General features: G+C 52.7%; 2 protein-coding genes across 9 annotated transcripts in view; one reads left to right on the top strand and one right to left on the bottom strand.

Annotated features, from left to right (window-relative positions):
- Positions 1–6: 6 nt before the first annotated feature.
- On the bottom strand, positions 7–23,727 carry LOC119867276 (collagen alpha-1(I) chain-like). The gene is made up of 10 exons (XM_038582496.1): positions 23,644–23,727; positions 22,380–22,939; positions 21,878–22,114; positions 20,646–20,739; positions 19,583–19,651; positions 19,294–19,367; positions 19,136–19,236; positions 1,440–1,938; positions 648–834; positions 7–273 (listed from the first exon to the last, which is right to left on the bottom strand). The coding sequence occupies exons 1-10, from the start codon at positions 23,725–23,727 to the stop codon at positions 7–9; spliced, it is 2,172 nt and encodes a 723-aa protein (XP_038438424.1).
- BDH1 (3-hydroxybutyrate dehydrogenase 1) overlaps positions 20,567–25,641 on the top strand; it is a 29,888-nt gene continuing 24,813 nt past the window's right edge. For 2 of the 8 annotated variants that reach the window (XM_038583220.1, XM_038583212.1), the window contains exon 1: positions 23,311–24,858. Coding sequence is in view for 2 of the 8 variants with exons in the window: in XM_038583222.1 (XP_038439150.1) it covers positions 24,737–24,858 (122 nt within the window). In the remaining 6 variants the exon portion in view is untranslated. Of the gene's footprint in view, positions 20,716–22,337; positions 22,446–22,759; positions 22,930–23,258; positions 24,859–25,641 lie in introns of those variants that run through there. The other 6 variants (XM_038583217.1, XM_038583216.1, XM_038583219.1 and 3 more) reach the window with 6 other exon arrangements.

Below are 25,641 nucleotides of genomic sequence, written 5' to 3'. Positions count from 1 at the left end.
CGAAAGTCACACAATGCACGTGCTGAAAAGCGAGCAGGCAGCAGCCTGCGGGGATGGAAGCCCGAGGGCGACCACGCGGGGGTCGGGGGGTCGGCCCGGCCCGGCCCCGGGGTCCAGGGCGCAGGGGGGGGCGCGGAGTTCGGTCCCGAGGGCCCCGCAGGCTCGGGCCGGCAGCGCGGGCGGGGCGCGGTCCCCCGTGTCCTCCCCCGAGGCCGCCGGGGCCGTCCCGCGGGCAGGGACCAGGGGCACGGGGGCTCCCCTTGGGGCGCCGGCCTCGCGGACAGACCAGGGCAGGGAGGGGCGGGGAGCGGGAGGGCGGGACAGGTGGGCGCCGCGGGGGGCTGCGCGCTGCCGCTCCGCTCCCCCTGCGCCGCCCCGCACCCGCCACCTGCCGCCCGGGCCTCCCGCCCCCCCTCCCGCCTCCCCCCTCCCCCCTCCCCCCTCCCCCCCGCTCCGACTCCCAGCCCAGCGCCCGCCCGGCCCCTACGGCCGGGGGAGGCCCCTCCCCTAACTCCCCTCCTTACTCCTCCCTCCCCTCCCGCAGCCCCCTCCCCTCCCTCCCCTCCCGCAGCTCCCCCCTCCCGCGGGCTCTCGAAGCAGGGCGGTCCCCCCGCGGGAGGCCCAGCCGAGGCCAGGCCCCGAGGGACCGAGGCGGGCTCCCCTCCCAGGGCGCCCCGAGCCCGCGTCCTGCCCTGCTCCCCGCCCGACGCCGACGAGCGGCCTCGCGTGGTGGTTCCCGGGTCGACGCCAAGGCGGACCCCGCTCGGGCGCGGCCCCCGGGCGCCGTCGGGGGGGAGGGGCGGGGTGTATGGGGGGAGGGGCGGGGGCGTGGAGCTGCAGGGGGTACGGCGAGGGGCGCAGGGGGCAGGGGGCGGGGGCGCGGAGCTGGAGGGAGGCGGGTGGGGTGCAGGGGAGGGAGGGCGGGGGGCGCGCAGAGGTGGAGGGGGAGCGGAGCTGCAGGGGGTGCAGCAAGGAGGGGGCGGGGGCGGAGCTGGAGCGAGCGCGGCGCTGCAATGGGCGCTACGGGGGGGCAGGGGTGGCGCTAGAGGGGGTGCGGGGGGCGCGGAGGGCGGGAGCACGGGGCTGCAGGGGGCGCTGCTGGGGGGGGCGGGGGCGGCGCTGCGGGGGGCGGGAGCACGGGGCTGCAGGGGGCGCTGCGGGGGGGCGGGGCGGCGCTGCGGGGGGCGCGCGGGGCGCGTGCACGGGACTGCAGGGGGCGCTGCAGGGGGTGCGGGGGGCGCGGAGGGCAGGAGCACGGGGCTGCAGGGGGCGCTGGGGGTGGCGGGGGCGGCGCTGCGTGGGGCCCAGGGGGCGGGAGCACGGGGCTGCAGGGGGCGCTGCGGGGGGGCGGGGCGGCGCTGCGGGGGGCGCGCGGGGCGCGTGCACGGGGCTGCAGGGGGCGCTGCAGGGGGTGCGGGGGGCGCGGAGGGCAGGAGCACGGGGCTGCAGGGGGCGCTGGGGGTGGCGGGGGCGGCGCTGCGTGGGGCCCAGGGGGCGGGAGCACGGGGCTGCAGGGGGCGCTGCGGGGGGTGGCGGGGGGGGGCCCTGCGGGAGGCGCGCTGGAGCCCCGGAAGCCTGCGGGCCCGGCTGGCTGGTGGGGTCCGCGGGCGCCCGGGCGCGGGGTGTGGGGTGCTGTTGGGCGCCCGGCACCCAGCCGCAGCAGCAGCGCACCCGTCCCCGCGCCCTGGAGACTAGGAGCCTCCGGCGGGAAGGCGGGCAGGGGTGCGGCAGCGGTGCGGGCAGGGACGAGGCAGCCGCGGTCCGCTGAAGCGCCGCCCTCGGTGGCCGCCACCTGGGGCTCCGGCCTTGGCGGGGTTGGGGGGCCGCGATGCGGGAGCGAGTCGGTGCTGGCCTGCCCGGGGCCTGCCTTCTGCGGGCCTCTCCATCTCCACCAACACCGCCCAGTCCTGGAGGGGGACAAGCCACAGTCACTCCGATCTGCAGTGAAGAGCTGCAGAAGTCACATGAAAGCCCCCCTTCCCCTCCAGCCTGCCCTGCCTGCGCCCCTCCTGAGCCGGTTCTGGAGCCCCCCTGCCACAGGACATTGCCACGTGCCCGGGACGCACAGGCCTCAGGACATGAAGTAGCAGTCGGTGCTTGAGGGGGGAAGGCAGGGCAGCGCGTCACCTCCCCGGGGCCGGATACCTTCAGAGCCTTTCCCCCTTGCTGTAGTTGCCTGAGTTACAGTCTCTCTTCAGCACTGTGGGACTTGCTGAATTTCATGAGACCCCAAATTCCTACACCTCCAAGGTCAGATGGAGTCTTCTTTGTGCATAATTCTTAAAAGAAAAAAAAAGGTTTTATTTATTTATTTATCCACGAGACACAGAGAGGCAGAGACCCAGGCAGAGGGAGAAGCAGGCTCCATGCAGGGAGCCTGACGTGGGACTCGATCCCCAGACCCCAGGGTCACGCCCTGGGCTGAAGGCAGACGCTCAACCCCTGAGCCACCCAGGTGTCCCAAGAGCAGGGATTTTTACATCCTGTTTGGTTTCTAGGTATATCCCCAGTACCTAAAACAAATAGTGCTCAAAAATTTTTTATTGAATGAATGAAGTTCTACTTTTGAAGGAGTAGCATAAGATAATTTGTATTTCTAGACTCCAAAAGAAGGCAGCAGGACCCTGGGAGGAGGACAGAGGCAGGAGGAATGGCAAAGACAGGTGGCTCTAGGTTCACCAAGGGCCCGAAGCCTAAGTCGCCCTGGCAACACTCCTGTGCTGGAGTTTGGTCAGGAAGTGCGGGGTCAGTAGAATAGGGATTTCGGATGTCGGTGTGGGGCGGTTGGCAGGAAGCAGGAGCAGCTTTGAGGGCCCATTTCTGCTCCATCAGCCCCAGGGCACCTCCCTGTGGCCGGCTGCTGCACTTCTGAGCAGTGTCGCTGGAGTCTTTCTGCTTCGGAGACTCCTTCCCTGATAAGAAACCCTGCTCGCCAGCAATGCCCCAGGACACTTGCTAGTCCTAAGGGATGACTGAACACCTAAGAAGAGCGGAGGTAGGATGGAAGCAACGATAAGAGAGGGAGAGTCAGCGTTAGATTTAAAGGGTGGGTGAGATTAGTGCAAAGGCAGGGACATAAGCCACAGCAGGGATGTCCAGGACAGGTCAGAGTAGACTTGGGGAGTGTGTCAGGATTCAGGGTTCTGGACAAACACCACGAACATGCAAGAGTTCTCAAGGCTCAGCAGTAAGTGTGGTGTGGTTCAGGGGCCAGGGGGCTTGGTGGTGGCGGGAAGCACGGGTACATCTTGCGGAAGGCGGAAGGCGATACTAAGGCCTAAGTCTCCTGTCAGTTGTGCCTGCCGCCAAGGACCTGGCAGCGGCTGACTCTGATCTTTGATAGGGTCACTGGCTTTCCGGGGCTGTCATTTGGTCTGAGTCTCAAAGACCTGTATGGGAGTATTTTTTTTTTTTTAAGATTTTATTTATTCATAAGAAACACAGAGAAAGAGAGAGAGGCAGAGACGCAGGCAGAGGGAGAAGCAGGCTCTATGCAGGGACTCGATTCTGGGATTAGATCCCGGGACTCCAGAATCACGCCCTGGGCCGCAGGCAGGTGCTTAACCGCTGAGCCCCTCCCCCCCATCCCCCCCAGCTGGGAGTATTTAAACAGACTTAAGAGGGGGATCCCTGGGTGGCACAGAGGTTTGGCGCCTGCCTTTGGCCCAGGGCGCGATCCTGGAGACCCGGGACTCCCCACGTCGGGCTCCCGGTGCATGGAGCCTGCTTCTCCCTCTGCCTATGTCTCTGCCTCTCTCTCTCTATGTGACTATCATAAATAAAAATTAAAAAAAAAAAAAAAACAGACTTGAGAGATGGAGCCATAGTCAGGAAAGCAAATTTCTAAACACCCTCTTAGGGTTGAGGTTGCTACTGCTTTAAATGCCACTGAGCATTTGGGAGCAAAATGATGCATTTTTCATATGGTAGTTTTATTAAGGGACTAAATATCTACAACTTCACGGTGCACAAAGTTGCTGCGCCTTACATTTGAGAGGCATCTTCCAAAGCCTCACTTTAATTAATTTAAGCCCCTTAGGTTGAATTTTTTAGTGTTTCTGGCCTAAACTAAGTTGTCACACTCAGATTAGTTTCTCCTAGAGGAAAAGCAGGGCAATTATGATCCTATATGGGGTGGGTCACTCATCCCTGGCGAAGGCTACTGGTGTTTGGAGGAGTATTTACCCGACACGGTGGCTGCTGCACCGTGGAATGATGATACTTAACTAGACCGGAAGCTCAACATACAGCCTGATGCCTTCTCGCCTGAACGGAGGGTCCTGCCTCTAGCCAGCCTGGTTCCTTGCCGTGTCTCGCCAGCGCTAGCGCCCGCGCGGCTGGGGTCCCCCTCTCTCCTGTCCCCCCACCTGGCCTGCTGTGCGTCCTGGGCCGCAGCCCTGAGCCGGGTAGGAGCCGGGCCGTCAGGGCTCCAGGTGTCGCGCTGTCGCCAAGCCTGCCTCGTCATCCTACATACAAAGAAATGGATGTTCCGTCAGCCCAGGTTTTGTTTGTTGGGTTTTGTTTTTATTTATTTGAGACAGAATGAGAGAGAGAGAGCGAGCGAGCGCATGAGCAGGGGGCAGAGGCAGGGGGAGAAGCCGACTCCCCCCCCCAGCCCAGCAGGGCGCCCAATGCGGGGCTCGATCCCAGGACCCTGAGATCACGACCTGAGCCAACGGCAGGGGCTTAACCCACGGACCCCCCAAGGGCCCCAAGAGAGGCTTTTTTTTTTTTTTTTTTTAAGTGTTAGTTAGAATTCCAGCGGTTACTATGCAGCGTCATGTCAGGTGCAGGTGCCGATGTAGCGGTTGGGCCGCTGCAGTTACGGGGCGGTTATCCTTAGTGGGGTGTTCAGCCCCCCTCGCGCGCTCCCCCCCATCAGCTCGTTCTCCATAGTGCAGAATCTGTTTCTTGATTTCTCTCTCTTTTACTTTGCTCCTTTGCTTTGTTTCTTAAATTCCAGCTATGAGTGAAATCGCCTGGTATTTGTGTTTCTCTGACTTATTTTACTTAGCGCTATGCCCTCTCGGTCCACCCAAGTCCTTGCAAATGGCAAGGTTTTATTCTTTCTGTGGCTGCGTGACGTTCCGCTGTGTGTATGTGCAGCACGTGCTCTCCTCGACTCGTCTGTTCCTCTGCTGGTGACCTCTCGGGCTGCTTCCGTGATTAGGCCTGGCCAGTAATGCTGCAGTCAACACACCTGTTCTCCCTGAATTAGTGTTTTCCTTTTTTTTGGGGGGGGGGGGTTAGATACCCAGTAATGTGAATCTGGATCATAGGGTAGTTCTATTTTTGACTTTTTGGGCAACTCCATGTTTTCCACGGTGGCTGAACCAGTTTGCATCTCCACCAACAGTGCAGGAAATTTCCTTTGTCTCCACATCCTCACCAACACTTGTTTCTTGAGTTTTTGATTTTAGCCGTTCAGGCAGGTGTGAGGTGGTCTTTCAGCGTGGTTTTGATATGCGTTTCCCCGATGATCAGTGATGTTGAGCATCTTTTTCATGCGTCTGTTGGCCACCCGGATGTCTTCTTTGGAGACATGTCTGTTCGTGTCTTCTGTGCATTTTTTGATTGGATCATTTGGTTTTGGGGTGTTGCGTTGTTTCATTTCTTTTTATACATTTTGGATACTAACCCTTTATTGCGTGTCATTTGCAACTATCTTCTCCCATTCTGTAGGTTGCCTTTTAGCTTTTTTGATTGTTTCCTTTGCTGTGCAGGAGCTTTTTAATGTCCATGTAGTCCTCATAGTTTATTTTTGCTTTTATTTCCCTTGCCTTAGGAGACACATCTAGAAAAAATGTTACTATAGCCAATATCAGAGAAATTACGACCCATGTTCTTTTCTAGGATTTTTGTGGCTTCCAGTCTCACATTTTAGGTCTTTAATCTATGTTTTAAAATTTAAAAATTTAAGATTTTTAAAATAGATTTTATATATTTATTTATATATTTGAGAGGGATTGGGGGTGAGTGTAAGCAGGAGGAGGAGCAGAGGGAAAGGGACAAGCAGACTCTGCTGAGCACGGAGCACAGCGCGGGCTTCCATCCTCCTACCTGAGATCACGATCTGAGCCGAGATTAAAAGTCAGACCCATAACTGACTGAGCCACCCAAGCACCCTTTTAATCCTTTTTGAATTTATTTTTGTGTATGGTAAATGATGTGTAAGAAAGTGGCCTAGTTTCATTCCTTTCCATGTAGCTGTCCTGTTTTCTCAACACCATTTGTTGAAGAGATTGTCTTTCTCCCACTGCATATTCTTGCCTCTTTTGTCAAAGATTCACTAACCATATAATTGTGGGTTTGTATTTGGACTTTCTCTCCTGTTCCTTTGATCTATATGTCTACTTTTGTGCCAGTGTCCTACTGTTTTGATGACTATAGCTTTGTAATATAACTTAAAATCTGGGGATCCCTGGGTGGTGCAGTGGTTTGGCGCCTGCCTTTGGCCCAGGGTGTGATCCCAGAGACCCGGGATCGAATCCCACGTCGGGCTCCCGGTGCATGGAGCCTGCTTCTCCCTCTGCCTGTGTCTCTGCCTCTTTCTCTCTCTGTGACTATCATAAATAAAAAAAAAAAATTAAAAAAAAATCTGGAATTGTAATACTTCTAGATTTGTTTTTCTTTTTTCAAGATTGCTTTGGCTTTTTTGGGGTCTTTTGTAATTCCATAAAAATTTCAGGATTATTTGTTCTACTTCTGTGAAAAATGCTGTTAGCATTTTAATAGGAATTGCGTTAAATCTATAGATTGCTTTGGGTAGTATGGCCATTTTAACAATATTTGTTCTTGCAGTCTGTGAGCATGGAATATCTTTCCACTGGTTTGTGCCGTCTTCAGTTTCTTTCATTGATGTTTTATAGTTTTCAGAGTACAGGTCTTTTACCTCCTTGGTTAAGCTATTTCTAGGTATTTTATTATTTTTAGTGTAATTGTAAACAGGATCACTTTATCAATTTTTCTGTTGCTTTGTTATTAATGTATAGAAATGCGATGGATTTCTGTACATTGATTTTTTATCCTATCCCACAACCTTAACTGAGTTCATTTATCAGTTCTAGTAGTTTTCTTGTGTGTGGAGTCTTTAGGATTTTCTGTATATAGTATCATATTATCTGTAAATAGTGGAAGCTTTACTTCCTCCTTACCAGTTGGGAGGCCTTGTTTTCATTTTTCTTGCTTGATTGTTGCGGCTAGGACTCCCAGTAATATGTTGAATAAAAGCCGTGAGAGTGGACATCCTTGTCTTGTTCCCAGGCAGGAGAGATTTTAAGGTCACATGGCAACATAGTGGCAGAAACTGGATGCTGGTTTTTTGACTCTGGAGAAGTGTTCAGACCTGCTGAACTGCTAATTTATAATTAGACTGTAGAAGAAGAGTTCTTCCCAGCTTTGTCACTTTGACACAGGCTGCCCTTGAAAAGCCTGTCTCTCAGAGCACTTTAAGAATGGGAAAAATTAGGGATGCCTGGGCGGCTCAGCGGTTAAGGGTCTGCCTTTGGCTCAGGGCTTGATCCTGGAGACCCGGGATCCAGTCCCATGTCGGGATCCCTGCATGGAGCCTGCTTCTCCCTCTGCCTGTGCCTCTGCCGCCCCCCGCCCCATGTGTCTCTAATAAATAAATAAAATACTTAAAAAAAAAAAGAATGGGAAAAACCAGAACAGGAGTAGGCACCACCAATTTGGACTCTCTCCCGTCAGGCAAAGGGAAAGTGGTAAATAAAAGCAAAAAAGCTTGTGTTTTCTTCCATCAAGCCTCAGGAAGCAGAAACACTAGAGAGACCTCAGAAGATGAAGTAAATATGGGTACAGATGTAAGTGGCTGTTCCCAGAATAATGTGGCTGTCCCACATTAGCTGTGATCACAGCATCCTGGGTGACTCCGTTGCTGTCACCTCAGGAATCAGGTTGTCGGCATCTCATGGGGAATGTTCCTTTCAGTTTGCTCTCTGCCTCTGGCCAAGGCTGTGTAGACATTTGAACCAGTTTCAGAACAACTCTGCCCTCTTGGCCCCCGGTTGGAATTAGGGGGAAAGTGTGTACTCATGCCTGGGTGGACAGGTAAAGGGGAGGAGCCTTGGACATACCTAAGAAGGGGATCCTGGAGGCAGGAGCAGCTGCACCCCAGAATGTTGGGGTTGTCCCTTCTCTGCCGACCTTGGAAAGTCTTACTGGAGTTTTTAATGCTGAGTAAGCAAGGTGACTGTGCCTACTTAATGTAGTTATTCCTTCATTTATTTATTCAACGAACACGTATGAAGTGCCTACTGGGTGTCTTGAGCTGTTTATAATATCCCCTTATATTCCATCCAGTTGACTCAGTTCCTTCAACTAAATCCAGCTTGCCTGTTCCAGTACGCGACAGGCATCCCCACATACTCTCTGGGTTGCCGTCTCCCTCCCTTTCTCCTACCTCCCCTTCTTCCCTTGGGGACTGTGTCTTACCCATTCCCCACCTCCACTTCTGGTTCCGTAGCCTAGTTCCTTGTATCGTGGAGGCTTCCATTTGCTGTTTGTTTTTTAACCTACTGTATATTTATTTTTTAAATATTTTATTTATTTATTCATGAGAGACACAGAAAGAGAGAGAGAGAGAGACACAGGCAGAGGGAGAAGCAGGCTCCATGCAGGGAGCCCAATGCAGGACTTGATCCCGGGTCTCCAGGCTCACCCTGGGCCGCAGGCGGCGCTAAACGGCTGAGCCACCCAGGCTGCTCTAACCTACTGTACATTTAGTATTAGTCTAGAATGTATGTTCCACGAGGGTATGAATTTGCTGTATCCAGCGTCTACATCAGGGGCTAGGATTTCACACGGCAGGGGCTCAATATATAGTTATAGAATAAATAACTGAATATTAGAGCAATTTAAAAAAATGCATAGGGCAGCTCCTCTGTTCTCAGAAGGCTTTTTAATTTAAAATTAATATACCAGGATTAGGAGCTTAATTCCCTCCCTTTGAGCATGAGCTAGAATTAGTGACTTGTCTCCCAAGAATGAATATGGAAGAGGGAAAATAGGAACTTTTTGGGGGGGCAGCCCTGGTGGTGCTGCGGTTTAACGCCGCCTGCAGCCCGGGGTGTGATCCTGGAGACCCGGGATCAAGTCCCACATCGGGCTTCCTGTATGGAGCCTGCTTTCCCCTCTGCCTATGTCTCTGCCTCTCTGTGTCTCTCATGAATAAAAATAAAATAAATAAATCTTTAAAAAAAAAAAAAAAAAAAAAAAAAAAAAAAAAAAAAAAAAGGAACTTTTTGGGGTAGAAACCTGGCAGACATTTTAACCAAGTGCCAAGGTTAATGTCATCTATGTTCACATTAGGGGAGATTGGGTGAGGCATATATGGGAAGTTTTCTGTACGTCTAAAATTGTTCAAAATAAAAGCTTATTAAAGCATAAATGAAGTAGTATATTCTTAGTGTAAGAAATTCAAGGAGTTTGGAAATGAAGTAAAAGTAAAAGGCCCTCACCCCTCTACCATCCTATTATTTCTACCTTAGAAATAATAACCATTGGGAGTTCGGCATCTAATATCCCACATCTTTCTTCATGCCAGTAAGTTTGTCATGTTGCATATCACACAAATAGTTCTCTTGAAATTAAAAAACAGGTTATAGAGAACCAACTGATGGTTACCAGAGGGGGGATGGGTAGAGGAATGGGTAAAACAGGTGATGGAGATTAGGGAGTGCACGTGTCCTGACGGGCCCCAGGTGTCCAACGGAAGGGTCGGATCACCATATTATACACATGAAACTGATATTACACTGTATGTTAGTTAACTAACTGGAATTTTAAAAAGCATGTGTGATTTAAAAAACACTGTCAGGGATCCCTGGGTGGCGCAGCGGTTTGGCACCTGCCTTTGGCCCAGGGTGCGATCCTGGAGACCCAGGATCTAATCCCACGTCAGGCTCCCGGTGCATGGAGCCTGCTTCTCCCTCTGCCTGTGTCTCTGCCTCTCTCTCTCTCTCACTGTATGACTATCATAAATAAATAAAAGATTAAAAAAAATAAAAAAACACTGTCAGGGGCAGCCCTGATGGCGTAGCGGTTTAGCACCACCTTCAGTCTAGGGCGTGATCCTGGAGACCTGGGGTCGAGTCCCGCGTTGGGCTCCCTGCATGGAGCCTGCTTCTCCCTCTGCCTGTGTCTCTGCCTCTCTCTGTGTCTCTCATGAATAAATAAGTAAGTCTTTATAAACAAACAAACAAACAAACAAAAAACCACCGTCAGTGGACCATGGTGTACATATTGTTCTGTTCCTTGTTTTTTTTTCACATTACAGTATGTCTTGGATCTCTTTCCTTGTCTCTACGTATATTGGACTTCAGTGGTGTTAAGGGCTGCACGGTGTTCCGTGGCGGGGAATCAGAGTGGTTAGCACTTGCCTGGTCGTAGGTGTGACTGGATGCAGGTGTGAACTAGTTCAAGCAAGAAGAATGTCTCAGGGCGCTCGTGAGAATGAGGGACGATGGAGCCGGGGCAGGGCTCTCGGCTTCTCTACTTGCTGGTCTTCTCTGCATCTCGGCTTCACCACTCCGTTCACTCTCCCTGTGGCCGGGCCAGCCGTATTTGTCAGGTGCATGGTGTCCGAACTGTGGCTCGAGAACTCCCCAGCTACCTCCTAAGCTTCATACGTCACACCGTTAGACTGGCTCTCTTTCTTTCAATTCCAGAATTTCAGGGGATGTGTCTAATTGGCCTGCTGTGGGTCAAGGGAACCCCATAAACCCCATCATCTGTGGCCAGGAAGGCTGATTTGTTCTAACAAGAATCATGTTTCAGGGGATGGAGAAGCCGGGACACGAGGAACAGTGATTCAGAAAAGTAGCCAATCTGGGCAGGTAGTATTTTTGGTATAGGTGAACCATAAGTTATTTAAACATTCCATCGTTTGATTATTTTTTATTTTTTTTCTGTTACAAATAATGTTGCATCAAATACCCATGTGCACGCGTGTCTGTAAAGTGTGTTAGTATTTTTGTAGTCTGGAGTCCTAGATCGGAATTGCCGGGTCCATGGGTATCATGCATGCTGCCAAATCATTTTCAAAAACGATTGCAATTTTCCCTCCTGCCAGAAGTGTATGGGGGTGCTGCTTCCTCACTTCTCACGAATCTGTTAATTTTCACCAATGTGATTGACAAAAATATATTTCTTTTTTTTCAAAAATATATTTCTTTTTTGAAGATTTTATTTATTTATTCATGATAGTCACACACAGAGAGAGAGAGAGGCAGAGACACAGGCAGAGGGAGAAGCAGGCTCCATGCACCGGGAGCCCGACGTGGGATTCAATCCCGGATCTCCAGGATCGCGCCCTGGGCCAAAGGCAGGCGCCAAACCGCTGTGCCACCCAGGGATCCCTCAAAAATATATTTCTGATTTACACTTTAAAATTGATTCATCATCGTATTTGAGCCCATCTTCTTATGTTTATCAGCCATTCGATTTTCTTTTTTGTGATTTATCTATCTTTTGTCAATTTTTTTCAATTAGATTGTTTCTCTTTTTCTTATTCATCTGTAGGAGTATTTTATATGTTGAGGATTTTTAGCCCTTCTCTGATCTGTATGTTGCAAATGTTTTTGCTCAGCCAGTGACTTGAATGGTTGGTTCTCCTCGTACAAAAGTATACATTTTTAAGTGGTTTAATCTTTCAGTCTTTTCCTTTGTGTCTCCTGGGCATTGTGTTAGGTTTAGGAAATTCTTTTCCAACCTCAAGGTTATTGAAATAGTTTTATATTTTCTTCCAGTATTTTTATAGTTTTAGTTTTCATTTTTGAATCTTTAATCTACTTAGAATTTATTTTTGTGAATGGTATATGCATAGATAATCGTCCGTCCCCATACCATTAAATAATTCATCTTTTTTGAGGATCCAGGATCCTCACCTCCAGGATCACACCCTGGGTGATGGTATGTGTCCGCATACCATTAAATAATTCATCTTTTTTGGTTGGAAATGCTACTCTTAGGGTATATTAAATTTCCATTAACTTGTGGTTTCATTTCCGAACTGCCTATCTATTCCATTAATCTGCCTTTTTACTCATGCACCAGCACCATACTTCCTAATTAGCTTAGCTTTGTAGTATGTCTTTTTTTTTTTTAGCTTTGTAGTATGTCTTGATCTTATGAAGCATTTCTCAAAATTATCCTGCTTAATTTTGCATATTTATTCATTCAGAATCAATGGCCAAGTTCTTCCCTCCCCCTCAAATGTCATGAATTCTAGATAAATGTAAGGAAAACCCCATCTTTTATGATGTTGTCTTCTATCTGGAAACATGGTATGGCCCCTCATTTTTCAGTTCATCTTTCATGTCTCTTAGTGAAGACCTACAACTTTTTTTTTTTTTTTTTTTTTAAACAAAGACTTTGCAATTTCTTGTTGGCTCCAGGTACTTCGGTTTTTATTGCATTGTGATTATTATGATTTTTTTTTACCACTACATTTTCTAAACAGGAAAGCTTTTTAAAAAGATTTTATTTATTTATTTGATACAGAGAGAGAGAGAGAGAGCAGGTGCACACACAAGGGATGGGGAGGAACAGAGGGAGAGGGAGAGGGAGAAGTAGACTCCCCACTAAGCAGGGAGCCTGACAGGGGGCTCAATTCCAGGACCTTGGATCCTGAGCTGAGATGAAGGCAGACGCCTAACTGACTGAGCCACCCAGGTGCCCTAAATGGGAAGCTTTAAATTTTCTCGATTTGTCTTGTATTCAACTTCCTGAACTCCATTATTATTCTAATAACTATTATGTTAACTATCCTGAAAAGTTTGGATTGATTATCATAGGGCCTGCAGTAATGGTGGTTTTGACTCCTTTTATTTATACTTCACTTCTTTTTCTTGCCTGATTTCAGCCTTGTCATTGAGTGCCTGGGCATGGGGTCTCTCTTTGGGACAGGACACTGGGTCTCTGCCTTCCTGCTGCAAGTCCCTCAACCGTGGGTGAAGCTCTATTATTATTTTGTGTGTCTGTGTGTGTGTGTGTGGGGGGGGGACCCATCCCCTGATCCAGCCTCCACTTATCAGAACATACCCTTCCTGCAAGCATGGCTCTCATACTGTCTTGTGGCTGCTGCAGGATCACATCACACAAGAAAATGAGCAGCCAGTTGAGGAAACACCTGCTATGCCCCGAGTCCCAGAAAACATCTCACTTCCCTTCACACTGCCAGTTTTGCCTTTGCTTCTAGCTTGTTAGTACTGGAGAACTGGGTTGGTCAGTCTGGTAGTCTTTTGCTTCTAGCTTCCTGTCCCCGTTGTCATCTCCTCATGTCCCATGCTCTCTTTGTCTCAACTCTCATTGGCCCACTAGGATGCCAACTTGTGTTTCCATCTTCGGCCACACCAGACTTGAGCCAAAGATTGGGAGAGAAGAACAAGAAGGCTGGGCAATTGCACTGGAGTCTGGCTGCAGAAACTGGTGAAGTAGGAGGGATGAAGAAGGAAGGAGAGGTTCCAGAAACTCTTGGTCTGGCTGAAGTAGTTTCCAGTTATGAGGAAAACGTGCTAGGATAACCCAGGGATACCCCTGCTGGCCAGGATCCCCCAAAAGAGGACCTGGAAGAGTCATAGGAGTCAGACAGACACTGCCAAACACCATGAAATCCAAGCTTTCCAGCTCCCCACCCGACCCCACCTTACCCCAGCCGCTCCTCAGCCTCATTTCTTTAGATTCTCTTCATTTCTCTAAGCTCTTCCTTCCAGTTTGGCAACTGTCATGGCCCAAAACTAGCCCGGACTCATCAGACTGTTAATATCACAAAAGACCCTGTCCCCCAAAAGGAAAAGGCGGGGTACTATTCTAGATTAAGAGAAACTAACCGGACCTAACTAAACATAAGTTATTTTCCTCAGTTGGAATCTTGATGGAGAGGAAAAAAAGTAAAACTACAAAAGGACATTATTAGGACAACTGAAGAAAATCTGAGTATAGATGAACTGGATCCTACTGTTATCAATGTTAAATTTCTTAAATGTGATAATATAGCGTCATGGTTATGTAGGAGAATTGCCCTATTGCTTTGTTCTTTTGAAATAGATTCTAAAATATTTGGGAGTCATATGTCATGATGTCCGTCTGCAACATACTTTCAAATGACTCCGCCAAGTGTGTAAGTGGATGTGTATTAGGGAAGGCAAATGTGACCAACAATTGACAATTGTGACTCTAGATTATACTGAATGGGTGTTCATTATACTCTTCATCTTTTCTGTAAGTTTGAACTTTTCTCAAGCTAGAAATCTGGAGGAATAATATCCTATCTATCTTTGAATCTGTGATCCAAGGCAGTGACCTCCTCTATGAACCCTGTTGCTTGGCCCCAATCGGAAGGAACAGCTCCCTCTTCCATCCTCCCAGAGCCCGTGGAATCGCCTGGTAGTGGCGCCCCAGCTGCCCTGGAGTGGGTAAGCTGCAGATGTGTGGGCCCCCTCCTTAGACTGTGAGCCCCGGAGGGCAGTGATTGCAGGGACAGGAGGAGAAGGAGAGGGATTTTAAGGACTTTGGCTCTTGATTATGGAGGCTTCGAAAGTTCAAAAGCATCAGCATAGGCCCGCAGGGTGGAGCCCCAGGGAAGAGTTCAAAGGTGGTCAGGAGCAGAATTTCCTCTCCTGAGGAGTCCGTCTTCTATTAAGGCCTTCGGTTAGCTGGGTGAGGCCATCCATGTTATGAAGGGTAATCTGCTTGACTCAAAGTCCACTGACTGAAACATTAAATTCATCTAAAAACACCATCACTAAAGCGTTCAGTATACAGTCTGACTAGATACACGGGCACTGTGGCTAGCCAAGCTGACATATAAAATTAACCTTCAGCAGCCACTCCATGGCAACTAGGCATCCATACGCACCTCCTTAAATCATACCTACTCTCCAGACAGAGACAGTAACATGACAGGACTATCCTGTATACAACTGAAAATGCACTAACCCTTTCCCTAAAGAGGATGCAAAGTCCTTGGCTGATGTCCACTCTTCTCCTTGGTATCCCATAACTTAAATACTATGCTGTGAGGTTAACAATACTATGGTAAATATGACATAAAGTAAAAAATAGGGGCACCTGGGGGGCTCAGTGGTTGAGTGTCTGCCTTCAGCCCAGGGTATGATCCTGGGGTCCTGGGATCGCGTCCCGCTTAGGGCTCCCCGCAGGGAGCCTGCTTCTCCCTCTGCCTGTGTCTCTGCCTCTCTCTCTTCTCTCTCTCTCTCTCTGTGTCTCTCATGAATAAATAGATAAAACCTTTAAAAAAATAAGTCAAAAATATAGTTTCCTCTATTATGTTACCTAAGGGGATAATAGAGGAAAGACAACAAAGATATTAAACACACATATGTGCGTAACAAAATACAGAAGAACTCCTTATGACAATTACAATCCTTGTTTTCTGTAACTGGTCACGCGGTTGTAGCTGGTATTTATGATTACCCTTCCCTACTGCCCATTCCATATTCCCTTTGTCCTCGGCTGGTTTTACTTCTTTGCCTGGTAAGATGCCCTGCACTTCACTCATGGAGGATCAAGGTCATTGGTAGTCCCGCCTGAATTTGATGGTCATTTTCCACTGACTTCAATCACAGGGTAGGGTAATCCTAAGGGTCACCTTTAAGAGGCCCCCTGTACTCCAGACATACTCCTCCTTACCTACATCGTGATGGTCAAGGGGTATGTTTGGTCCTCCCTTCTCGCAGCTAACCCTGTCCAGAGCTACTTGGCCATCTTGAAATCTTTCTCAGGTTCTGATTCTGGGTCATGCTCAAGGCATTCTCTGGATATTTCCGTTCAGGCCAGTTCCCATGTTCATTTATGCCTACATATACCTGGCAGGAAATGGTTAAGATGAAGTCAGCTGGAGCTGCCCTTTGGCATAAATTTTTTCTTATGTGTCCCTAAGCAATGGCATTTATTCTTGACCCTCTGCTCATCAGAGTGCCAAACTCACAGACATTTTAAGCTTAAAACAAACATTTACAAAGTTGACCTTTGTCTATTTAATGACAAACGCACCAACATCCAGAACTCTAAATATTGTGATTTATCATTAGTCGGTTTTTTTCATATGAACATGAGAATTTCCCTTCCCAGCTAAAGGCGAGAATTGAAATAAGACTTATACATTTCGGGGATCCCTGGGTGGCGCAGCGGTTTGGCGCCTGCCTTTGGCCCAGGGTGCGATCCTGGAGACCCGGGATCGATTCCCACATCGGGCTCCCGGTGCATGGAGCCTGCTTCTCCCTCTGCCTGTGTCTCTGCCTTTCTCTCTCTCTGTGACTATCATAAATAAATAAAAAAAAAATTAAAAAAAAAAAAAAGACTTATACATTTCGGCAGAGGTTTCCAGAGGTGTGCCTTACACCCTATTAACTGAGCATTAAGAGGATTCCAGGTGTATCTGCCTTGTAGCTTACCTGGAGAGTACTCTGCATGCTGATAGCTGAGGAGGCATTGCTATCCTACCACCAGCTAAGGTGAGTCAACACTGAATGTGAGAACTGTCAACAGAAGGAAAACTTTCAAGTCTCAGGAAGAGCCGGGTGGAGGGGAAGGAGTTGGGGAGGACCAGATATACCTTGGGAAGGAAGCTTTGGGAACCCCAAATTGAGAGGAAGCAGCTTGGCAATTTGATTTCCCTTTTGAAATAGCAGGTTCTGTCCTTGGTAATAAAAAGCAGAAAATATTTTTAAAAATATATATTCATTTGAAAAAAAAAGGAAAAGATATCAATAAAAATAAGCATATGGTTTGGTATCCTGATTTTTAAGAGTGTACTATAACAGTCTTTGAAAAAACAGCATTTGAAGGTCAGGAAATTAAATCAGATTTAGATTGAGAATCTTGTCCCATCTTTTTCTCTTTCAAAGTTCATATGGTCAATTAGAATTGACCTGTAATTACTTTTCCTAGTTGAGGGCATCAGATCTTGGCATCTGTATTGTGTTTGTTGAAAAGAAATGTCCATGTAACAAGGCATTGGAGCTTCTGTGAGATCACTCACCAAAACAGTGGTTTAATGGGTCATAAAAAATTATCTACTCCAAATACTCTTATAAACTGGATTTTTTTTTTTTAACAAAGCAAGAACCTTAGGACAACTGGTGGTATGCTTAAAGAGAGCCTTGGGGGGCCGGGGGGCACCCGGGTGGCTCAGTAGGTTGAGCATCCAGTTTGATTTCAGCTCAGGTCATGATCTCAGGGTCTTGAGATCAAGCCCCATACTGGAGCTCTGTGCTGAGCATGGAGCCCGCTTGAGACTCTCTCTCTCTAGCCCCCACAGGCTCCGCTTGTGAGCACTCTCTCTAAAAAAAGAAAGACTTTGGAATAGTACAGACTTATGTAGGATCTGTCTCTGCCCCTCGCTAGTTGCGTTGCTGTGGGCAATTACTTGACCTCTCTTGGCCTTAACTTCCTTAGATGCAAAATGGGGGTGATCTTAGGTCACTTTTAAGAGTAAGCAAAATAATGCACACAAAGCTCTTGACATAGTATCTGGTACATAGCAATTAACTGCTAAATTGTGTCGTTGAAAACAGGGACCCAGCATTTGGTATCGCTGCATTCGGAGAACAAAGCATAATGCCTGCGATAGAACACAGCTCAGATGTAGACTGAAAGAAGGAAGAAAGGAGATGTATGGGTTGCTCCAGCTTGGGGTGAATGGGCAGAGGTGGGGACACTGTTTTTTTTACCTTTCTCATACATTCCCTCTTCAAAGGTCCCAGTTACCTCAAAGAAACTTTGTTTAAATTTCCAAACTGCTGGAGCACCTGGCTGGCTCACCTGGCAGAGCATGTGATCTCAGGGCCCTGAGTTCAGGCCCCACGTTGGGCATGGAGCCTACTTTATTTTTATTTATTTATTTATTTATTTTTGCCTGCCATGGAGCCTACTTTAAAAAAAAAAAAAATCTAAACTACTCCTCAGGGCAAACTGTGGTTAAAAAAAAAATTAGTTAAATACATTGTAGTCAAGAGACAGAAAGAGAGTGGGGATGTGGGTGCCTGGTACTTTTCCAGAAAGGTCCAAGCTCTTGTTTTCCTTGCTCTTTCACTGCAGGGAAAAGGCTGGGCCTCCAGTTCTCATTCAGGGGAAGAATTCAGAATTATAGTCACATCACGATCCAGGGCTCTTTTCAGCGCATTTGGATTCTGAGCACCACAGCTTTTAGAATAATCCATTGGGCTTTTTCTTTGTTTCACTGTCTATGATAGAAGAAAGCTGTTCGATACTTTTAAAATTCTGCAGAATTAAGATAAGAGCACATTTCTAGGCCCCCCTCCTTTTTTTTAATCCATTTGTATCCAAACAGAAGCCCTGCAAGGTTTGGAATAGTAAGTGGTTTTACTCTCCTCTCTTCCCCAGCAAGGCTCTGCCTGGAGGGCTGCACAGGTGGGCTTCCAGGGGGCTTCAAGGTGGCTGGCCCAGGGCAGGATTTAACCTGCATCACTTGATATTCAACACTTAATGCTGAGGGCAGAGGAGGCCCAGGGCATTCAGAGACAGGACAGGGCCAGATGTAGAGGGGAGGGCTGGGGCTAGGAAGAAGAGGGAATGATCAGCTTGCCTGGGATTCAGGAAGGGTGTGAACCAGGAGGCAATGAGGAACTGGAATGAACCGGAGCTGTCACTGGGGCTCTGTGCAGTGGGAGCTCTTAAGAGGGCTTCCTTCCAACTGAGAGTCTTTCAGGATGCCATCTCCTCTACAAAGCCCTTCCTTTAGTCCCATTATACTTACATGCCCCTCTTTTAGAGGATTTACAGGACTTCTAATGATTCATTAACTTATGTACATGTCTCATTTCCTTCCTTGAAGGGAACAGCTAAGGGCTGTTTCCCTCCCCAGACTAGAAGCCTTGGTGTTGCTGAAAAGTGCTAGGTGCCCAACACCCGGCCTGACACCTTGTATCTGGGTAGAGAAGCAGCTTTTGCAAGAGGGGAGGGGAAGAGGCGGGCAGAAAGGAGACAGAATGGGAGTGACTTGCATCCCACGTGGCCTCCGCTTCCGTGTTCAACCCCAGGGCTGAGTTTCTCCCGTTTCAGTCAGCAGCCAGCACCTTGGAAGCAGGGGAGAAGAGGTTTAAGAGGGGTGCCCAGTGTGACCTTGTCAGGCTCTCACCCGGACCCAGGCCTTGGCTGGCCCAGCCGATCTCTTGGGAGCCCCAGTACTTCCTGCCTGTCTCTGAGAGCTCCTTAGTGAGGCCCTCGAGGGCAGGGCAGCTGGGAGATAAAGGAGCAGAAGCTCAGGCTCAACAAATGGATTCCTCCTTAGCTGACTTGCGAAAGGTCTGCTGAGAATAACCCTGAAAGGTGGGCAGGGATGCCTCTTCCGGGTTAATAATCGGCTTACTCTGGGTTCCCCAGAGAAACACCGAGCAACAATTTTTGGTACAGGTGGTTTGTTTTGGGAACAAGTCGGAGGGAACAGCAGCAGAGGGGCAGGAAGCTCAGGCAAGCAAGGAAGAACAGAGAAAAGCAGTCCAGGGGTGCGGTACTGAACTGAGGACGTTGGGCCCCACCGTGGGCAACCGGGGCTCTGTCCTCTTAGGAGCCACACAGAACGCACCTCAGAACTGTCCCGTCGGAAGACGGGAAGAGGGGAGTATTTCTCCACCAGCTGTTTCTGCTTCAAAGCCTGTCCCCAAAAAGTGTTAGGTTCTTTTTGCACTTGCAGGCACATGCGTGTGTCAGAATGGGCAATGATTTCCTGCTGGGGTCCCTGGCTGGTGTGACCCCCGAGGACCCGAGGCAGGACGCCAGGTGCCGCGCAGGCAGGCAAGGTGCTCTCGGGTGACACCTGAATGCAGTGGTTTGCCTCAGCAAAGCTGGAAGAGAAAGATGGGCTGGGAAGACGTGAGGCCAGCGGCGGGCGCAGTTTGATAGACCTTCAGGCCAAGCGTCCTTTGTCCTTTCCCTGTCTTCCATAAATAGAACCACATTTCCATTTCATTCTCGGCCCAGAGTCAGGCCCTCTGGGTTTTTAGGTGGAAATAGAAATTCTTCCTTTAATTAAACGCCTTCCTAGCAACGTATAACCCTCAAAGCAGCAGCCCAGGGTAACGATCTTTGCGCTGTGGCTGTGGCAGGTGCAGGGGGAGCACTCTGCAGAGCGCGCTGCCGCAGGTGGTCTGTAAAATGGGTACAGAGACTTGCGTGCATCCTGCCTTTGTGACCAACACTGTGTGTGTCAGGAGCTGGGGATAGAGCACAGCCACTCCCAAGAAGCTGACAAGTTTTTTTAACCCCCACCGGCCCGCGCTGGCCCCCGGTTCACCCGCGTAGCCCCCCCCCCCCGCCAATCCGCGCTCCTCTGCAATTGGACCCAAACGAAGCTCGGCCACTAATGGGTCCCGGGAGTTCGCGTTCTCTCCTCGGCCCGGTGTTCATTCCGGAGGCCCCGGAGCTGCGGCCTCTTGGCCCCACAGGTCCCGGGGCTGGAGCTCTGCGGCTGCACTGCGGTTAAGGACCTGCGCGGGTTCGCGGCGCGCGCTCTTTAAATGCGCTTCGTGCGATCAAAAGACAAATAGAAAAACCACCCGGTCGCCTCCGACCGGTTCCAACGTCGGCAAACACGCTCGGGAGCTGCAAGGACGCGGGCTCCTCGCCAGGTGTCCCGGGTCCGGGCGCACCTGCTCCGCCGCGCGCGAGCCCGGCCGCTCCCGAAGGCGGTTGGCGCTGGAGGCCGACGCCCCGCAAGGGGTAGGTCTCGGGCTGGGGGCCGGACTGGGGGTACCCGGGGGCTGGCCGGGCCGCGGGGGGCGGGGGGCCGCAGGCGCGGAGCCCGCCCCCCGCGGTCACCCCGCCCTGCGCAGCCACCCCCCGCCGCGCTCCGCGCCCCCCAGCACAGCCGCCCCTCCCCCTCCCCCTCCCCGCCCCCCTGCACAGCCGCCCTTCCCCCTCCCCGCCTTCCAGCACGGCCACCCCTCCTTCCCGTTCCCCCTGCACAGCCGCCCCCTCCTCCTCCCCGCCCCCCTGCACAGCCGCCCCGCCCTCCCGGCCCTCCTGCATGGCCACCCCCCCTTCCCGTCCCCCCTGCACAGCCGCCCCCTCCCCGCCCCCCTGCGCAGCCGCCCCCCCTCCCGGCCCTCCTGCATGGCCACCCCCCCTTCCCGTCCCCCCTGCACAGCCGCCCCCTCCTCCTCCCCGCCCCCCTGCACAGCCGCCCCCCCTCCCCGCCCCCCTGCACGGCCACCCCCCCTTCCCGTCCGCCCTGCACAGCCGCCCCCTCCTCCTCCCCGCCCCCTGCACAGCCGCCCCCCCTCCCCGCCCTCCTGCACGGCCACCCCCCCTTCCCGTCCCCCCTGCACAGCCGCCCCCTCCGCCCTCCCGCCACCCTGCACAGCCGCCCCCTCCCCCTCCCCGCCCCCTGCACAGCCGCCCCCTCCCCGCCCCCTGCGCAGCCGCCCCCTCCGCCCCCCGCCCCCCGCCCCCCGCAGCCCAAGGGCGGAGCAGCCGCGGCGGGAGCGCCGACTCGGGGAAGCGCCGTCCGCAGCCGGGAAGCTCCGCCCAGCTCCCCCCTCCCGCCTTCCACCCCGCCCCTTCCCCGCTCCCCGCAGCTCCCCCGCCGCGCCCTCCGCTCGGGTCCCCGCGGCCCTGGGCGGCCCCTGGCCGGGCGGGGGGTCCCGGGGGCGGGTCCGGGTCCGGGGGGCGCCCGCCAGCTCCGTCTGGGTCTCCGTCCCGGCTGACGCGCGGCCCCGAGGCTGCAGGGTGCAGAGGCCCCCCCGCCCCCGCCCGCCCCCGCCCGCCGGAGGGACGCCGCCCCGGGCCGCGGAGGGGGAGGCCGAGCCGCACCCGCGGGCGCCCTGCCCCGCCACGCCCCCGCGAAGCTCCCGCCCCCGCTGCGGCCCCGGGAGGTGCGGACCTGGGGCCCGGGGCTGCGGGGCGCGGCGGGGACGCGGGGCCTGGGCGGCGGCGCAGCCTCAGCCAATGGGAGCGCGGCCGGAGCCGAGCCCCCGCCGGGGAGGAGGGAGGGACCCGGGCCGGCGGTGGCGCCCTGGCCTCGGCGTGCGCGGAGCGGGGCGGCGCCTGCGCGTCCGGGGCGTCCCCGGGGGTGCTGGAGCGCGCGGCGTGCGGGGGAGGGGCCGGGGGCGGATGGGCGCTGGAGCGCAGGGCGTGCAGGGGAGGGGAGGAGAGGGGAGGGCGGGGGGTGCTGGAGCGCGCGGCGTGCGGGGCAGGGGTGCGGGGGGAGCAGGGGAGCCGGGGAGGGGGAAGAGTGGGTGCTGGAGCGCGCGGCGTGCAGGGGAGGGCGGGGTGGAAGGCGGGAGGGGGGAGCAGGGGCGCGGCGGGTGCCGGGGAGCAGGGGAAGGGGCGGGGTGGGGGCGGGCGGGGCAGCGGGGGAGGGGCGGGTGCTGTTCCGGCCGCGCCTGGCGCCGTGCGCGTGGCTGAGCCCTGCGCGCGTCCTGCAGCCGGCGGGCGCCGAGCGGCCTGAGGTCAGCGGCCTGGGGTCCCCCCGGGGCTGGGGTGGGGGCAGGGGCGGGGGCCGGGGCCGAGGCTCGTGCGTCCCTGCGGAGGCGGCCCCGGGCGCTGCTGGACGCGGCCTGGCCCGGAGCGACCCGCGGGGAAGCCAAGCTGCGCCGGGAGCTGGCGGCTTCGCGCTCGGCCCGCGCCGCGTGTGGTCCGACCCCGCCGGGCCCCGGAGCCGCCCCTGGGGAGGAGGGGGCAGTGGCCGGCGCCCCGCGGGGCGCTCGCGGTCCGGGTGGGGCCCGGGGGTCGTGGGGGAAGCTCGCCCGCCGGCGCCCGCGGTACCGCCTACTTGCAGGCGCGGAGGGAGCGAAGGGCCGAGCTGAAAACGCAGCAGCCGGGAGCCCGGGCCTGTAGGTAGGGCCTCAGGAGCAGCATCGTGGAGGAGTCCTCGTGGAGGAGCGAGCTCCCGATCAGGACTTGGCCGTGTGGACAAGTCAGATGTGGCATAGGGTGAGCAGCCCTGGAAAACCGGAGGGTGCGGCGCTTGCTGAGCGACCGCGGGGCAGGTGCGAACGCGGAGACAGGGTTCGGAGGCGCCCCGAGGTCTGATGTGTACACTCGGATTTGAATTTTTTTTTTAAATTTTTATCTATTTATGATAGTTACAGAGAGAGAAAGAGAGGCAGAGACACAGGCAGAGGGAGAAGCAGGCTCCATGCACCGGGAGCCCGATGTGGGACTCGATCCCGGGTCTCCAGGATCGCGCCCTGGGCCAAAGGCAGGCGCCAAACCACTGCGCCACCCAGGGATCCCTACACTCGGATTTGAAATGTGGTGAGCACTTACGAGTGGAATGGCTCTTTGTCAGTTGTACTAATATTTTTATTTCTTTTGCGTACGCACCGAAAATCTTGGAAATATCTTTGATTTTTTTATTCTTGCACGTCCTCCTCTTAAATTTGTCAGTTAAGGAGCACCTGCGTGGCTCAGTCCGCTGAGCATCTGCCTCCAGCTCAGGTCATGATCGCAGGGCCCTGGGATTGAGACCCAGCAGCCTGAAGTCCACACCATGCTCACTGGGGAGTCTGCTTCTCCCTCTCCCTGCCACTCCCCACCCCTTGTGCTCTCTCTGTCAAATAAATAACATTTATTTAAAAGGCGTCAGTTAAATCATACTGGGCCCTACCTTCAAAATGTAGCCAGATTCTGACCACTTTTTGTTACCTTGGTAGTTTCCACCGGGGTCACGGTCACGGTCAGAGTCCGGGTCGGCAGCCCTTCTATCTCCAGAGAGCTCCTTTTCACCATTCACTAGAGTTGCCGTGCACAACCTTTTTTCTTTCTTTTTTTCTTTTTTATTTATTTACTTTTTTGCCACGCACAACCTTGAAGGCTATAGAGGATGGTCCTGTATGGCCACCCAAGCATATAATGGTCTCCCTACTTCCACTTTGTTCATCCTCAGTTTCTTCTTAACCCAGTGAGACGTGTTAAAATGAAAGTCTGATCACACTAGGCCTCTGCAGAAAACCCCCTTAAGTAATTAACATTTTATGTGCCCACTGTGTGGCGGGCACTGTTAGGTGTTGGCTAGGACAGTGACCAAAGCAGACAAAAACCCCCCACTCTCAGAGCTTACATTCTCCTAGGACTGAAGATAACAAATAAGATAAATAAGTATAATGTATATACTGTTATAATGTAGTAAGCCAAGGAGAGGGGAAAAAGGGAAACGGGAAAGGAGGAATAGAAAATGTCAGGGTAGGGGTGGGATTGATGGACCAGCCAGGGAATGTCTTACTGAGTAAATATTTGAGTAAAAGACCAAAGTGGGAGAATGAGCCCTATGGATGGGGGCGGGGGGAGAAAAATGTTCCAAGTAGAGGGAAAAGTAAGGGCAAAGTTCCCAAGGCAGGAGGTTACTTGTCATGTTCTAAGTATAGCAAGAAAGGCCCTGGTAACCAAGGTGTAGTGAACAAGGTGGGATGAGGCCAGTGAGGTCATGAGGACCCAGATCACGGACGGTCTCGGGGGCAATCCATAGTGATTTTGGCTTTTACTCGGAGCAAGAGTTTGTGCAGGAGGGACATGATCTGCATATTTCACAGGATCAGGCAGGCCACTGTTGAGCAGTGTCCAAAGGGGGACAAAGGTAGAGGCAGGGAGCCAGTGGGTGGCGACTACAATAATCCAGGCAAGAAGTGAAGATGGCTTAGACAGAGATGATCATCAGAGGGTCCTAGATATACTGAAAAGGTGGAGTCAGGATTTGCTAACAGCCTGGCTGTGGAGTGTGCAAAAAAAGAGAAGATCAAGAATGAAGAAGAGCTGGAGAAGCAGGTGTTCAGTGCCGTGGCACAGGCTCAGCTGTGGACAGGTGCTTATAACGGATCAGCTGTTGAACATTCCGGTGGAAATGATGGACGGGCAGGCGGATATGTAAGTCTGGAGTTGGGAGGAGAAGGCCCTGGGAGGTAAACATTCAGGAGTTGGCATGTAAATCCTATTTAAAGCTATGAGAGTTCACCGTAGGGGGTGTGAAGAGCTCACCAGCGGGGCCGGAGACGCCCACCGTTTAGTGCTCCCCGACTCGTACTGAGAGGCAGAATTTGACTTTGGTTTCGATCTGGTTATCCCAGGGATGGAATGCCTGCCTCGTCTGGCAGTTGTCATTGTGATTATGGCAATTTTGACAGCTCTGGTAACACTCGGGGAGGGACAGATGAGAAGTGGAGAGGAAGGGACACGGGTTCCTGGTGTCGCTGCGAGACCCACAGCGTCGCAGTCCCAGAAGCGGGGAAGCTGAAGAGTCTGTATCAACGCTCCGCGCGGAGACCCGCTCAGTGTAGTTGGTGTCATCTCCCTGCGAGGAGGAGCAGACACCTGAGGCCTATTTAACACGGAGAATAAAGACCTCACAGCCCTTACAGAGCTGAGGGCAGGAGGGCAGATGGTCCCAGAAGCAGCTGTGCCCCGAGGAGGCTGGGGTGTGTTTCTCTTTCATCGCTGCATCCATCTCCCCTCCTCCTCTGCTCCTGTGCTTGACCCTCCTCTCCGCGGACTGGCCTCCTCCATCTCTCTGGCCTCCCGCCCTCCCCACTACTGTGGCCGTGTCTGATGGTCTGATGGTCTGATGGTCTCCGTCACACGTAGTCCTAGGAGTCCCCGTTTATGATCAAATGGCAGTGAGATCACCGTCCATCATTAATGCCCCTGTAAAAT

Source organism: Canis lupus, chromosome 33, assembly GCF_011100685.1.
Source record: "Canis lupus familiaris isolate Mischka breed German Shepherd chromosome 33, alternate assembly UU_Cfam_GSD_1.0, whole genome shotgun sequence".
NCBI lineage: Eukaryota > Metazoa > Chordata > Mammalia > Carnivora > Canidae > Canis > Canis lupus.
Note: the sequence above shows the minus strand (reverse complement) of the source record. Positions and strands in the feature narration are given on the sequence as shown.